The sequence below is a fragment of the Cladophialophora yegresii genome (genome assembly GCF_000585515.1).
Source record: "Cladophialophora yegresii CBS 114405 chromosome Unknown aczIN-supercont1.5, whole genome shotgun sequence".
In the NCBI taxonomy this organism is placed as follows: Eukaryota; Fungi; Ascomycota; class Eurotiomycetes; order Chaetothyriales; family Herpotrichiellaceae; genus Cladophialophora; species Cladophialophora yegresii.
In genome coordinates this window covers 2,268,543-2,283,615 of record NW_006913049.1, presented here as the reverse complement: position 1 = coordinate 2,283,615, position 15,073 = coordinate 2,268,543, and the positions used below count along the sequence as shown (strand labels likewise).

The 15,073-nt window shown below is 53.6% G+C and overlaps 5 protein-coding genes across 5 annotated transcripts; 3 read left to right on the top strand and 2 right to left on the bottom strand.

The window, feature by feature from the left end:
- Positions 1-249: 249 nt before the first annotated feature.
- A1O7_07553 (STE/STE20 protein kinase) lies at positions 250-3,272 on the bottom strand (the record flags this gene model as incomplete). Its single annotated transcript, XM_007761550.1, has 4 exons — positions 250-2,367; positions 2,436-2,596; positions 2,679-3,037; positions 3,091-3,272. 4 exons carry the CDS (start codon positions 3,270-3,272, stop codon positions 250-252), a joined length of 2,820 nt encoding a protein of 939 aa, XP_007759740.1.
- Positions 3,273-5,250: 1,978 nt separating this feature from the next.
- A1O7_07552 (adenosinetriphosphatase) lies at positions 5,251-8,268 on the bottom strand (the record flags this gene model as incomplete). The annotated part of the gene is made up of 2 exons (XM_007761549.1): positions 5,251-7,073; positions 7,122-8,268. 2 exons carry the CDS (start codon positions 8,266-8,268, stop codon positions 5,251-5,253), a joined length of 2,970 nt encoding a protein of 989 aa, XP_007759739.1.
- A 188-nt stretch (positions 8,269-8,456) lies between these two features.
- Positions 8,457-8,987, top strand: A1O7_07551 (prefoldin subunit 2; the record flags this gene model as incomplete). Its single annotated transcript, XM_007761548.1, has 4 exons — positions 8,457-8,496; positions 8,522-8,639; positions 8,700-8,892; positions 8,952-8,987. 4 exons carry the CDS (start codon positions 8,457-8,459, stop codon positions 8,985-8,987), a joined length of 387 nt encoding a protein of 128 aa, XP_007759738.1.
- A 394-nt stretch (positions 8,988-9,381) lies between these two features.
- On the top strand, positions 9,382-10,098 carry A1O7_07550 (uncharacterized protein; the record flags this gene model as incomplete). The annotated part of the gene is made up of 1 exon (XM_007761547.1): positions 9,382-10,098. Exon 1 carries the CDS (start codon positions 9,541-9,543, stop codon positions 10,096-10,098), a length of 558 nt encoding a protein of 185 aa, XP_007759737.1. The 5' UTR covers positions 9,382-9,540.
- A 2,705-nt stretch (positions 10,099-12,803) lies between these two features.
- On the top strand, positions 12,804-13,247 carry A1O7_07549 (uncharacterized protein; the record flags this gene model as incomplete). Its single annotated transcript, XM_007761546.1, has 1 exon — positions 12,804-13,247. One exon carries the CDS (start codon positions 12,804-12,806, stop codon positions 13,245-13,247), a length of 444 nt encoding a protein of 147 aa, XP_007759736.1.
- Positions 13,248-15,073: the final 1,826 nt, after the last annotated feature.

Sequence of the window (15,073 nt, the reverse complement as noted above, 5' to 3'; positions counted from 1 at the left end):
TTGACCAAGAATGCCCAGGACGAACGCCCAGCCCGTGGTGTAGCAGGGGCGTGTCGCGAGTAATGAACGTGCATCTCATCAGCCACGACAAAAGGCAAGCAGAGCAACGGAAGACAGGTCAGTGAATACTGTGTCATTTGCTGTTCAACCAGCACGTTATGTAGGTCAGTTGGGCTGTCGACCGCCCCATCACATCGTAGTCGGCACTGGGCCCTCCGGCCATGTTCGCCTCCAAGACACGACCCCCATTCACTCCTCCTCCTCACTCACCCACTCTTCTCCCTCCTCCTCCTCCGCCTCCTCCTCCTCCTCCTCCTCCTCCTCATCCTCCTCCACGTCCATCCTCCTCTCCAACCCGCCGACAACCTCCCGGGCCACGTTCAACGTGCCCTGCATGCTCTCCAACAGCCGCGTCAACTCCGCCTCGACATCCTCGTTGGACGCGTTCGCCGCCATCACCGCCATGCTCGGCGGGCTGGCCGGCGGAACCCACGCCACAACGGGACTCCTCATCCCCCCGACAGGAATGGCGGTCGCGGTCGAGAGCTGCGACGAGTTGGATGCGCGATGCGCATTGGGCAGCCCGTTTGGATGGGCATGGCCTGGACCCGGGAAGCCGTCCTCGCCAATCCGCGCAGGCCGGCCCATTGCGTACGGCGTTGGGCCCGGTCCGTTCGCCGTCAACGGCGTGTTCACTCCCGAAGATCGTCGGGAGAACATGGTGCGTCCTCGCCCAGAATAGAATTGCCCCATTTGGACGTCTTCGTCCATGGTGGCCGGGCCGGGGTGGTCGCCGTTGACGTCCTCGCGCTCGAGACCGAATGGGTCCACGTCCGTGGATGAGGCCGACACGTCGCTGTATGCTTCTGACAATGCGGTCGAGGGACGTGGTATCTCTTGCTCTTCGGCGGCGGTGAAGTCTTGCAGTGTGACGGGCATGGTCATTTGGCGCATTAGTGGTGCGGGACGGGTTGGTGTTAGGCGAGATGCAGGAATGGGCTTTGGAGGCGAGAATTCGCTAGGAGGAGACGGTTCGGAGGTTTGCTGCTCATCTTCCGTCGCTTTTGCTTCGGCCATCGCTGTCGAAAAGGACCATTCCATGGTGGCGTGCTTTCTGGCTTTCTTTTCAAGACCCGATGGTGCCGGTGTTTCTTCATTAGTCGGACCAGGGGCATCTTGCTTTGGTTCTTCGTCTGGGACGTTGATCTGTGGGATGCTCACTGCAGCTTCAGACATTGCGCTTGCAAAGGACCAGTCCATGGTCGTGTGGCCGGCTCGCGACGACGTGATTTCGGCAGGCTCTTGCAGCTCAGGTGCTTTGGTTCTGTTCTTAACAGTCCAGTCTTCCTGGGATGTGGCAAAGTCGTGTTGTGCGTTGCTTGAAGGGACTCCTTCATTCGACGAAGCTCTTCTAGTGGTCAAAGATTGGTTGTTGGGATCTCGAGGTCCTTTGGAGTTTGCGCGCTTTTCGCGAAGTGTCGACGCATCAGCAAGTCTGATAGTCTCTTCTCTCATCGGTGTCCCTGCGAACACCGTCTGAATTTTATCCTCCGTTCTTGGTGGTGCTGCAGCAATAGCGTAGTCTGCTTCGTCGAAGTCTCCGAGGTCGATGGCAACTGACGCAATTGAGCTCGGTCTGTCTTCTGCCATGGCCCGGAAAGGTAAATCGGATATCCGACGTTGTTCAGGAATGGGAATGAAATCAGTCTTGGTTTTGTATTCGTACGCCGGCTGGTCCTGGTTGAAGAGGTTCGAAAGATCTGCCCCTCGCTTGACACGAGCCTCGAAGTTGGCCTTTTGAGCCGCCGTCATTTCCTTTGGTGGCGACAGTTCCCCAGATCTGTGGAGCCCTTTCGGGGTCTCTTCTCCCTCCATGGTCTCGTCAGAGCTCAAGCCCGCGAAGTCTGGAATCTCCAATATGGCAGAGACACGTCGCTCGAAGTCTTGAGTCATGCTAAAGTTCCATTCATCGTCGGCGTCGATGTCAGGGTCGGATCCAGGTACAGAAGCAGCAGCGGCGCCGCCGGGCATAAATAGGGACACTCTCTGGCCGCCTTGGAAAAGCCACGCATAGTACGTTTCGACGAGCTCCGTAAGCATGCTTGTTGGGTGCGTCTCTTCGGTGTCTCGGAGGAATTCGTGCTCAAGGACATCCTTCATCGAAGGCCGTGTGGTAGCGTCTGGAGTGAGGGTATAGGAGACAAGTGAACGTAATCCATCACTGAACTCATCACTATCCGGAAGAGATAGCGACTGCTTCATCCGTCTCATCCTCATCTTCAGCTGTTGGCGTTCACGCAGATCGGCATTCGGGGGTTTGCCCATAGCGCACTCGTAGATGGTGCAACCGTACTCCCAGACATCGACCTGGGCCACGGTTAGTTGCCAATTCGTTTTCCATCATTGAGGCGCGGCCACGCCATGGATGAACTCACCTCGTCTGAATATTCAGGGTTGTCTGTCCACAACTCCGGCGGCATCCAGTGCAAAGTACCGATGAATGTCTTTCTCTTATCTGTTTGGGTGTCCAAGATCGAAGCAACCCCAAAGTCGCACAGCTCGAGGCGGCCCTCTTGATGAATGAGGACATTGGCAGCTGAAAAAGACAGACAAGGTGTCAGCCTCAAATGTCATAAAACAACACAAGCAAACAGACGGACTACAGGGCATGCACGTACCTTTCACGTCTCTGTGTATGATGCCAGCTTCGTGCAAGCCTTTCAAAGCCTTCGCCAACTCTCGTGCCACAATGATGATGTACTTTTCGAACAATTTGTCCTCGGTAGCTCGCATCAAAGTCTTCACACTGCCACCAGGACAATATTCACACACCATCCAAAGCTGACTGTGAACAGGCAACGCTTCGATCATTCGGTTAAGGTTCTGTGCGCCACTCTCTTGGGCCTGCCGCAAAATGCGGATTTCACGGTTAAAGTCTCGAATCTGCTCGTCTTTGGAATCTCCAAAAGCGTGGAAGTCGGCCTCATCGATATCGAGCACTTTGATGGCAACGACTTTGGCTGTGGAAAGCTGGCGTCTAAGACAATGGTGAGGAAAGGTCCGGATAGAAAACAATGTAATAAGACTCACCCCTTGTAGACTCTTCCAAAACTCCCTTTCCCGATCAGCTCATCAAAGCCATAGTCAGGTTCTGGTTGCTTGGATCTCTTGCACATCTCTACGACTGCTTCCTGTTGTTGGTGCGCAAGGCGAACCGCCTCACGACGGTGTGCGGTCATAGCCGCGGCAGAATCTGGATGAAGACTCTCCATGGTGTGAGTACCAGCCGCTCGACGTCGTTGTCGGATAGAAGCCTTGATTCTGGTATCAGCTTCAGCTCTTTCAGGTTCTTGCTCCTCTGTTGAGCGACCTTCAAGAATCTCAAGTGCCCTTCGACGGTGTCTGACAATGTGGGTGTCTAGTTCTTGCGAAAGTCGAAACGCAGTTGCCGACTTCTTATTCGGTTCTTCAGGTGACGCTTGCGTAAGACCCTGATGAACACGGCTTTTAGGTTCAGGTCTGGTGGCTTCTAAGCTTTCTACTGATTGAGTTGATGCTGGTGTTGCTGACGGTCTGGTCTTCCGGATGCAGAGTGGAGGTGGGAATAGCGCTCGGTTTTCGCTCGGGCCCGACGGATGATCAAAAACAGCAGATTGAGGGGTGGCAACCGGGTCAGGCTGAAGTAAGAAGCCTGCTGGTCGAAGAGGTGATCTGCGAGGAACAGGAGGTGGATTGCCAAAATCGAACCCGTCTCGTCGATGAGGTGATTTTGGTGGGAGAAGAGGTGGTACAGCAGCAGATTCAGTGTTGCTTGAAAGTGAATTGTGGTTTGGGAGCCTCGGTTTGTCAGGTTCAGAGTTGTTTCTGGGTGGTGATGATCGGCGTTGCTGGAGAGAGGTGCTGTGCCCTAAAGGTGAAGGGGAAGGCTGGGATAGGCAACTGTGCGGTGAGAGACCGCTGACGCTACTTGCTGTTTCACTTTTCTAAAGTGGAGAGCAGGAGTCAGGCTCGGCCGCTGAGGTTGTATGTGTACGGCCCGGGGTCTTAGGACGATACCTCTCTTCAGTTGAGATAGTCGGGCTGTTTGTGTATGAGGATGGAGGTGATGGTAGAGCTGGGTATCTCTCTCTGCGGAAACCGGCGAAGAAAGGCGAGGCTCGTTGGCGAAGTCGGTCGCGCAGCTTCCCACCTTTCGACCTTGAAGACGATGGAGGAGAGTCTGGTGTGTGAGGTTCACAGTAGTCCTTTCCAACACGATCAGGGGAGGAGGCAGAAGGTGCTGTTCTTTGTTAGCGGCGGTCGTCCAGCTCGCTCAGCGCACCATTCCATCAGACCAACGTCAGATCGACAGCTTCACATCGGTGCACCGAAGACGGGAAGGTCGAACATTCGTTCTCTGGGCCGCGGAATGACTTACCCAGGGGGTCCAGAGCCCCTTCCTCAAGAGAATTCTTCTCTCTGTGGTCTGACGCCATGGTGGTCAGCGGTTGACGTGATGGTACAAACGATGGTGGTGACGAAGACGCGAGGGGATATAAAAACAGCAAGACGCTCCGTCCTCACGGCTTGCCTGCGGTGAAGTGACATACCTAGGTACCTTGCTGCCCCAGACGGGCAGTGGGAGTCTGTTCACTTTCTCCGGGTGACAAAAAAGCACAAGTCAACTGCGTTCATGACAATGCTGCGCGCCGACCCAAGACAACTCAAATGCAATGGTATGTCCCCGCCTACCCAGTCTACTCCGCCATCGCTACCAGGATGGAGTGGCTGTGGGTGGAGGGTTGTTGCAAGGGACGATCTCGCCCAGATTGAAGCCGTCTTCAACCGGGCCTGGCTTCAGTCTGGACAGGAGCACCATCCGCATCCTTTCTTCGGTGTTTGGGGTCGGCGGCAGTTGCGGCTCTGAAATTCGATGTTTGAAGTCACTTTGTATGTGAACGTCTGTGACCAGAATTGGCAAGAACACATCGTGGCGCAAAGGGGCAGTCTCAATGCTCAGACGCTAGGCCAAAAGTATACTAGCGTTAACACACTGGCTCTGACACTCAGCCTCAGCACGGGCGGAGACGATGCTGTAAATCTGTGCAGACGGAAGTAATTACTCATGTTGGAGGGGTAACCTGAGCCTCAGTATGGCATAGCGGTAGATACTGATTTATTGACATCCACATGTACCTAACAGCTCATCCGGACACTGCCAAAAGGTCTCGTAACTTGGGTGTGCCAGGAGGAAGCCACTATATCTGTTGCTCAGAATCCCATCCGCCTTCTTGGGACAACAGGCTTTTTGACTATGCCATTGCTGCCTGTCTTTTTCACGACGACGTTGCCGCTCCTGACCCTGCCAGACAACACCCGCTCTTTCTCCTCTTCTTCCCGGCGCCTTTTCTCTTCCTTCATTCGGTCCTCCCCCATCTGCCGCTCAATCTCCATTTTCCTGTTGAACTCACTCTCAATGATTCTCTTGTCCTTAGCGCTGTACTCCTTCGACTTGAGACTGTAGAAGACACCACCGAGATCAGCCAGCCAATGCGGATCCACAGCTGTAACGGAGCTCATGTATTCCTTGCTTGTCAGAATCAATTCGTGGTAGACGACATAGTCAGGCGGGTCTCCGAGCCCGTACAGTGCAGAAGTAGGATGTAGCTGCACCGTGACACTCGTTCGTAGGTTAATGTACTCTCCAACACCTCGCCGACGCGCAGCCTGGTGATAGTATCCAGAGCAAATGCACCTTCGTATAACGTCCCAGTCCGTGCCACATGATACCAGCGCCATTTTCTGTTGGCCGACCATGATGTCGTGCAGTTGCTCTCGGATCTCCTTCGCACGGCGCAGAGCCTTTGGGTGCAGAAAGTGCCGGACGCACCAACCATCGCTATAGCCATTGCTCTTCCACTGGTTGTATACGTGCAACAACGTCAGGTGATCTGACTCGTGCACGAAGAACTTTTCCCTGGCTGCATCCGACTCTTCCTGCCTCTCTTTCGGCCTATAGAAGACAGAGGGCACAGAGAGCATACTGACAATGGTAAGCATCTCCTCACTGCAGTCGTACTCGGTTGATGACGTGATCAACATCTTTGCTAGAGAAGGATCCATGGGGAAAGCCGTCATTGCACGCCCAATTGGTGTCAAATCCCCAACGTGGTCGAGGGCTCCAAGAGCCCACAGGTCGAACAGCGACGTGGTAATCGTATCCTGCGGAGGCGGATCCATAAAATCGAAATCGAGTAGGTCCTTGACACCGAGAGATTTGAGAAGGAGGACCGTATTCGCCAGGTTGGTCCGTTGAATCTCAGGGATGGTTTGGATGTAAAACTCGTTCTTGAAAGCTTGCTCGGTATAGAGATGGAAAGCCTTGCCCGGTCCGGTGCGTCCGGCACGTCCGGCACGTTGAGACGCGTTCGCCTGAGAAATCGGAGTGATCTGAAGGGTGTCCATGCCCATTTTCGGGTTGTAAACTTTCAATTTCGAGAACCCCGAGTCGACAACGTACATGATACCATCGACTGTCAGTGACGTTTCTGCAATGTTGGTGGCGACGACAACTTTCCTAACGCCAGGAGGAGCAGGATCGAAAATCTTAGCTTGAAGGTCTGCAGGCATTTGAGAGTAAATCGGAAGCACCATAAGTTTTGGTGGATTGACAAGCAGGCGCAACCTTTCCTCAATCAATTCACAGGTGACTTCGATGTCCTCCTGACCAGTCATGAAGACGAGGATATCTCCAGCCCCTTGAGACACGTGAATAGCCAGAACTTGTTTAACAGCACTATCGACGTAATCTTCATTGGGTGAGCGAGAGTACTGGATATCGACTGGGAAGGTGCGACCAGGAATGACAAATTCAGGAGCTCCGCCATAGAAGCGTGAGAAGCGCTCCGAATTCATGGTGGCGGACGTGACAATCAGCTTCAGATCTCTCCGGCGAGCTAGGACCTTTTTGATTAGACCCATGAGCACATCTGTATTGAGAGCACGTTCGTGAGCCTCGTCCATTATGATGCATGAGTATTTGTCTAGGTCTCGCTGAGTCAGGGATTCTCTAAGCAGTACACCGTCGGTCATATCTATTGATGGTCAGTATGTCACTCTGTTCGAGCAGATGCATAACTCACACTTGATGACTGTTTGATCGCTGGTACAGTCCTCAAACCGAATAGCATATCCCACCACGCCGCCCAGGTCAACTTCCATTTCCTCGCTGACTCGCTTGGCGACACTCATTGCAGCGACTCTTCGAGGCTGTGTGCAACCAATCAAGCCATGCTTCCCATAGCCTTCTTCATAGAGGAACTGGGTCAGCTGTGTCGTCTTCCCGGAACCGGTTTGTCCGACCACAATAATGACCTGATTGTCTCGAATGACACGCATCAGTTCTTCTCTAACAGCAAATGCGGGTAGATACTCCCTCTGCTCTTTCAACGTTTTGCTCTTGCTGAATGCCGAGCTACCAGTATTCTTCTTGAGGTGAGTTGCGAATTTGCTTTTGCCCGTATCCTCGCCGGGAACAGCAGCGGCGCTGTCACCCTCGTCCTCTTTCACGCCCATGATGTTGCCTAGTGCCGTGCCTGCAACCTTGGTCGCTTCTTGCGCCTGTTTTTGTCGTTCCTTTTGCTGTCTCCTTTCGCGCACTACCTTACTTCCCTTGCGACTGAATACGGCCATATCGCTCTGTGGGTCCCGCACGGCTGGCACCGGTTCCAATTGCTTCGTGAAGATAGTCTTGCCGTCCAGAAATGGAGGCTTCAGCTCATGCACAAGAAGATGCACTCGTACCGCGTCGTCATCGTCGAAGTCTTGACCCTGATCACGCCTTTGCGCAATACCAGAGGTGAGCATGCGGTTGGCTTCCCAAGCATCCACTTCCTTCTGTTTCTGGGCTGCTTTCGCCGTCATACGCTTCCCGAGCTTCTTGTCTAACAGGGCCTGTTCCCGTTGTCTGTCTGCCCATGTAGCATCCGCACCACCGAAAGGATTGTGAGTCTCGTCCCCAAAGGTATGCCCAAACTCGTCGCCCGCATACCAGTCGCGGTCCATCGCTGCCGCGTCTTCATCCTTAACAAAAGGCTCAGAGCCTTCAAAGGCATTCTGTTGTGGTTTTGGGTGCCTGGAACCGCTGCGATCTCTGCCCGGTGGTTTCGCGAAGCGATCTTTGACAAACTGGGGCTTCAACGATGGTCCCAGATCTCCAGCCGAGTCCGTCTGCGCAGACTGGAAATCCCCCGCCAATTTGCGCCGCTTTGGGCTATGGCTGCGTTCCATGCTGGGAGGTAGCAGTGTTGGGTTTGGAGGTGAACTGTGGAGTGGATGGTGTGAACAATGGTGAACCGCAACATGGAGGTTTCTGACGTAGAAAAAAGTTACACCGGAGTTTACGCGTGTCGCAGCACAAATCTCCCCTCGACCACAAGCCCAAGTCTTACAGAATCGATCAGTCGCAGTCTACCAAAATGGCTTCCGGACACGAAGCGGCCCTTCGGAAGCAGCAAGGTGTGCCTATCAACCCCAGCCCTAGATCTCAATCGTGCTAAAAATACACCAGACTTGCAGTCACAGTACTCCAACTACAAGAACACGCTGCAGTCGCTGGCGCAGAAGGTGGGGGAAATCGAACAAGAGATAGAAGAACACAAGTCAGTTGCACGTTGGCGACAAAGAAAGGAGCGGCCAGACTGACCACTAGTGGTCGACAGGCTTGTGATGGAAACGCTCGAGCCACTTCCTCAGGATCGCAAATGCTTCCGCCTGATCAACGGGGTGCTGGTTGAGAGGACCGTGAAAGATGTCTTACCAGCTCTCAAGACCAACGCAGATGGGCTAAAGCAGGTCCTGGAAGAGTTACTCAAACAATACAAAGCCAAGCAAGATGAGATGGACAAGTGGAAGGTAAGTCACGTAGCGGCTTGATATTTGCTGAACTGAACTAGTGCTCACATGAGACACAGAGAAAGAACAACATCCAGGTTGTGCAGAACCAGTGAACGCACTCCGTGTTGTGTCTCTAGGTGGATTGGAGCCGGTGTAGAAGGGATGACATTAGAAAGGGCGCTTGCCGCTGTGATGAGCCTTTGGCCTTCATTCTCTTGCGAGCAGAAAGGCCAAAGGCATTAGCAGTAGCTTCCAACCTCAACTGGCATCCTACCGCATCGTCCTGAGGCAGCAGCAGCCGCCGGTCATTGGGTGTTCAGACTGGCCTGACATTCAACTCACGGTCAACTCATTCCGTAAGTCAAGTTGTCGCACTGTCTTTTCCTCTTCAATTCTGCATCTCATCTTTGACTGACTCTTCATTTGGCTTCAGTCCATGGTTGGCTGCCTCCTCATCACTGAACACCACCGACCATGGCTCCTTCTCGCGCTGCCTGGCAAGCGCCGGGAAGGGACACTTGCTACAATCAACGCGCCGGCGTTCATTCTCAGACAATCTTCGCAGCTCCACCGCTTCCCACACGTCCTGTCCTGTTCTGTTGCCCTGTCGCAGAGAACAACCCAGCCCACTTGCCGCGCAGTTTCGTCAACCCTGGCCGGCATGTGATGAACAAGCAGCTTCGCTCGTTTCTCGACTGCGCTGACGATGCAGAACTCACCTTGCCAAAGTGTGAAGTCTCGCATATGATCGAGGTGACCACGAGGGCCGTTCACACTCCGGCTCATATTCGTCGACCGATTGAACAGCAATGGAACCTACCAGCCACGCACAATGACAGACCTTTAAACAACTACACTCCTCCTCTCGAGGTTGACAGCAACATGTCGGTGGATGGCGACGATTCTTCCGAGACAGACCTTCCGCGGAGTACTTGGCAGAGCATGTCAACGAGATATTTCATCACTCAGCCTAGCAATGATGAGTGGCAGCTCCCTCCAAATTCCAAAGCCTACCGCGAGCACCACCCAGAACCTCGACCAGCCAGAGCTGTACATGAAAGATACATGGAAATACCCCCGTTCCACAAATGGCCATTCACTTCAGAGAGCATTCCAGGTGGCAACTCCGGACCAGCGGGGGCTCGGCCGTGGATGCCAGCATGCTCAATTGTTATGTGGTGCCCTAAGCACAACAATTTCTATGAAGTGCACGCGATGTCTTGAGCCGTTACGAAAGGCAAGGCACGGATACATACATATCTACAGGAGGACAGCATAGTGCACAACGCTTGGGTGGCTTCGGAAGTAGCTCATTAGCATGGAATTCCTGCTTCAATCGCCGAGGTGATTCAACTATGGACCACCTAACGTACCACGGCGACAGCATGCATGTATCGTAGCTAGCTCGGAGAACCTCAGTATGATGATTAAATCGTCCACGAAGTGCCTGCAAAAGCAAGAGAACTGTGGAACTTGTCTTAAAATGGCGTGCAGCTTCCTGCATCCTCCATCTGTATGCGGTTGGCTGTTTGAGGCGGATTTGTCTGATTCTGAGACTAACAGAGCTAGGCAGGAGGTCACTCTAGCAATGCTCGTGACGCGGACTCTTATATAGCTGCAAGGCTAATGGGTTTTGGCTCATTTTACTGGGTATGTCTGAGTACCATGTACGACGACTTCGAGCTACTGCGTACCCAGTACCGATCGAGCGAAGACGGATAGGCGAGAGCAACCTTTGCCTGGCGTTCCGACGTCGGACAAAAAGATCCGTTGGCCGATCGGGCAAATGCAGTACCTCATACGGACTGAGGACTACTGCATATTTCTCGTAAGAAGCCCATGAACTGCGCCGGCATGCGTAGTCGCATTCTATTTGCGCCGGTATCCTCTGCCACGTTGTGCTTGCCTGCTTGACGTATCATAGGCAATACGAGGTACGTACAACGTGTACGGAGTACGGTACACAGTATCTTGCAGTGTGCAGACAAGCATGTTTAAGAGCTCCGCGCCGTTAGAGGCTTTATCCTGCCCAGCCGTACCTCGTACCAGCTCGTCAACACTCTGGCATGTCGATCGACAGCTGCGGGCGCCGTATGGATCCGGAGCATGGGAGCAAGGAGGCAACTCATTCACCTTGCTCGATCTGGCCTAGCACGGTAGGTACTGTACGTATCCGAACGGTCAGCCACCACCAGTAGCGGTCACTTCAGGCAATTCCTCCGCCCTCGGTACGAGATACTGGGTACAGTAGGATCCTTGGTTTTTGCTACGTATGGGTTTTCTCCCCAGCATCATGATGGACGAATTCATGTGCCCGACTTCGGGCCAAGTTTGGCCAGCACTGTGAGAGGCCACCAGCCTGCCTCGGCTTAGCTAGTCTCGAACACTTCCGCTAGCAGGTCGATGCTACTTGAGCTCTGAACCCCAACCCATTCTGACAGCGGCCTCTGCTCGTGACTAAATTGCGTACGCCGTACTGAGTAGCTAAACCCGCTGGTGTGAGAAGATCCCATCACAAAAGAAATGCATGCGCGCTGCCGTCCTGCAGCTGGCCTGCGAACCGCAGTGCGATCTTTGGAACAGCGCTAGACGTGCCGAGGTGGCGACCAACCGGGCTGGCTCCTTGACCCATTGGGGCTTGAAGCTGTTCCGCGCCACGTTCGGCGCCAACAGGGATGTGAACGCACTAGGCTTACACAGTAATGGTGACAAGGCGCTTGCAGCACAGAAGCAAATCGGCTTCGGCCAACTGCGTCACTCAAGAGCCTTCTCAAACCTTTTCCACCGTGACTGGTTGGGGTTCAGTTCCCTGTTCTTCGAGAGGGGTCCGCAGGGTCTCACAGTTGTATTCTGTCTGTCTCGGAAGCATGGGAAAGCAAGATTTGAAGACAACTGAGGCTCAATTGAGTTGTTCAACAGTGGTTGCATGAAGCTGTCTGTGGCCGAAATATTCCATCAGTCGCAAGTCATTATCCTGAGTCTGCCCAGTTCACTGGCAAGACTCGCTCTGGTCGGTCGCACTACTGTGTATACCAAGTCCGCAGCTCCACCTCCGTGGCCCGTCCCAGAGCGCATCCACACAACCTTGGAAGCTTCTGCAAGAGCTGCCGGGCTACTAACGCCACTCGCAGAACTGTTACGAGGTGTCCCAAGTCAAGAGATCTGCATTTGACCAACGGCAGTCTTTACCTCGAGCACACAGTTCTGGACGTGTCGATTCTATCTGCAGCTTCGGCACCGATTTCTAACTCAACACCTTCTCGAGATCTAGCATGGCCTACTGAGCCGTTCTCGATCCGTGTGCAGGAGGGTCTGCTCGCCTTCTTGCGCCAGTCACTACAGTTGGTCCGTCTCGACGCCACGCGGCAACTGGCATCACCTTGGTCCGCTCAAACCTCAATCGGCTGCTTGGCCTCTCTAGGCGCGCTCAATATCTTCCTGGCCTGCTATCCTAGCCGACCTCAACTTCTTCCACACATCTTGCTGTCTTCACGTTCTTTCGAGAAGTCGGGTACTTGAGGGGTGGCATTGCGATCTTGTCCGTCGAGAATCCAATCTGTGCATCGCTGGGCCTGCAACCTCTCCCTTCACTTGTCACTCGTTTCCATCTCTCGTACGGAGTACAGCTTTCACTGACTCGCATCCTCATCCGGAGAAGAGCATCATTCGTTTGTTCAAATCACTTTGCGGGAAATCCAGGTGGTCATTTCTCGCAATCCGAAACAAGCTGCGGGACCAAGGCGGCCCAATAGCAAAGCCAAGTGGAAGCAAAGTGAAGTTGAAGGGTACGGTCTTTGGCAACTTCTTTTCCAACTGTTATATAAGGAACGGCAATCTCTTGCTTTCTACCGAGTAAGTGCCGCTACCAACATTCGACTTCATCTTCAATCAAGTCAAAACGAACGAACTGACGCTTCAAAGACACCAAAATGTATATCATCACTATTGTCGCCGTCTGGATCACAGCACTTCTCGGCACGGCATCCGCAAATCCCATCATCAGAAAGTCCATCAACCCCGACTACCTCAAGGCCCGATCACCTCTCAGCCTTGATGTCTTTGTGGCGACCGCTGATGCCTGGCCCACCAACGTCGTCTTCGTCGGAGGAAGTCAATCTTATGGTTTATGGATCCCGACAGACGGCTCTTGGTACGACCTGGGCAGCATCGAATGTCTCGGCCTGCCTGCGAATGCCATCGGCGACTGCAACGACGTGACTATCAATCAGATCGGAGTGGTGGCGGGATACGGACCCTGCACGTTTGTCGGCAACGCTGGTTACTCTGCGACCATTCCGGGGAATCCCGGTGACGGCTACTACACGGTTGGACCACCTCAGAATATCCTGTCTGCAACTTGCGGTCCCGCATGATCCGCTGGCATTAACAACTTCTCAAAATTTATCCCCCAACAAGGTGATGCGCACACGACGTACGAAGAGCGACGATGTTCAAGTAAACGACTTTCTTCCCAGCAAGCGACGGCTCCGCTTCCGCACGATCCCACTGCCAACAGCAGATCTCCGCATCGACGCCTTCCGGGCCATTGAAACTCCAAAGTGTACCGCTGCGACTCCACTCGCTTCGTGTTGGCAAGGTAATTGAGACGGACACTCAACGGGCTTCCGGAGCATGATGGGGACTGTTTGGAAGCAGAATAGATTGCCGGATCTCACCACAGGCTCACAGCTTATCACACGTTCGATCAGACAGTTTTGATACCCAATTCAATTCAGTGAAGTTCACCGTCTTCGACCCGCCCTTCCGGTTATGGTTGTCGACTTGCAATTTGACTCGTTCTTTCAGCCTCATAACCCATGATACGCCAAGAACATGTTCCTGTCCTTGAGGACTGCACGGTCAACACTCCTAGAATTAGCTTCTGAGTGTAGACCCTGCATAACGTCCCCCTCCAGGCCTGCCAGATGTGCCATTCGCTCAGCCGCCCTGACCTGTCGAGCTGGATCGCTCCGTGGTTCACTGGCTGGGAGCCAACTTCTTGAAGTCGCATACGGAGTAGTTTCCTCGAGGTTCTTTCCGTGAAGGTAGGTCCAGCAGCGAAGTCCTATGCCGGACGACGAGGGATTCCGCGAAAAACGATTTTTCTGCAACAGCGTGGAAGAACACGACGCGCAATCAATTGCGTGGTCTAGGAATCGGAGGGGTCGATTGGGAGTGTGGCATAGAATCCGTAGCTGTCCGTCAGCAACTGACCTGAAGTCGACTTGAGGGGTGCTCATTCTCCGTTGTACATGGTCCAGATTCGTGGCTGATGGTCAGGTACACTTCGTCCGTACTCCGTACACAACATCAGAGAACCCAGCTCGTGAAATGACCCCGTCTAATCATCTAGTAAGCTGCTACACAGTAACTCAAACACGCGCTATCGAAAAGGCCACTGTCTCCGAGCCACACCTTCCAGCAGGTTTCCAGACACAGACGAGGAAGCTTGGACCAGCCAAGCAGCAGTGCCGCCGCTTACTACGTATTGAACTCAATGCTCACTTGTAGCTCCCTCCGTCTTGATGGATTTCTCATATGATTACACTACATTTGATTCCCTTTCAACCGAATATACTTGCCAGGTGGAATTCCCAACGTTCAAGGCGGCAAAGCGCCCAGCCAGATGGTGAATTTCAAAGGGGACAGCCTTCCGGTTGACTTGCCCTCGTGGAGCCGACAGTTGGACCGAAACAACTATACGAGGTACCCGGTAAGTGGAAATATGACTTACGGTACCTATCCTTCTCTGATGTAGCTCGTACACAAGAGCGCCGCTTATAAGTACCTACATGGCTAGCGTACCGTACGAGGTACGGAGTACCACTATCGGGGATCTTTGCTTGGGAGTTGCAATCCTCATCCCTCACCGGCACACCGAATCTGTATACCAGCCGAGGTGCTCAAAACGGTGAGAACAACATTGCTCGTTGGATAAATCCATAAGCCCGTCTTCGCGCTGAGCTCGTCGAATGTACTCCAACGCTGATTGCCCGATCGCTGCAATCTCCTGCGCCCGATAGTCCGGAGAATACAGTACTTCTAGGAGAGACTCAATACTGTATCACGTCCTACCAAGGTAGACTGACAGCAGCGCCGTTCTAGGTCTCTTGCTGTACGAGAATACCTTGACCAGTTCGACGAAGCTGAGCGACCCGGCGCGGCCACTTGCACCACTGCGATAAGCGGCGCAGCTTCG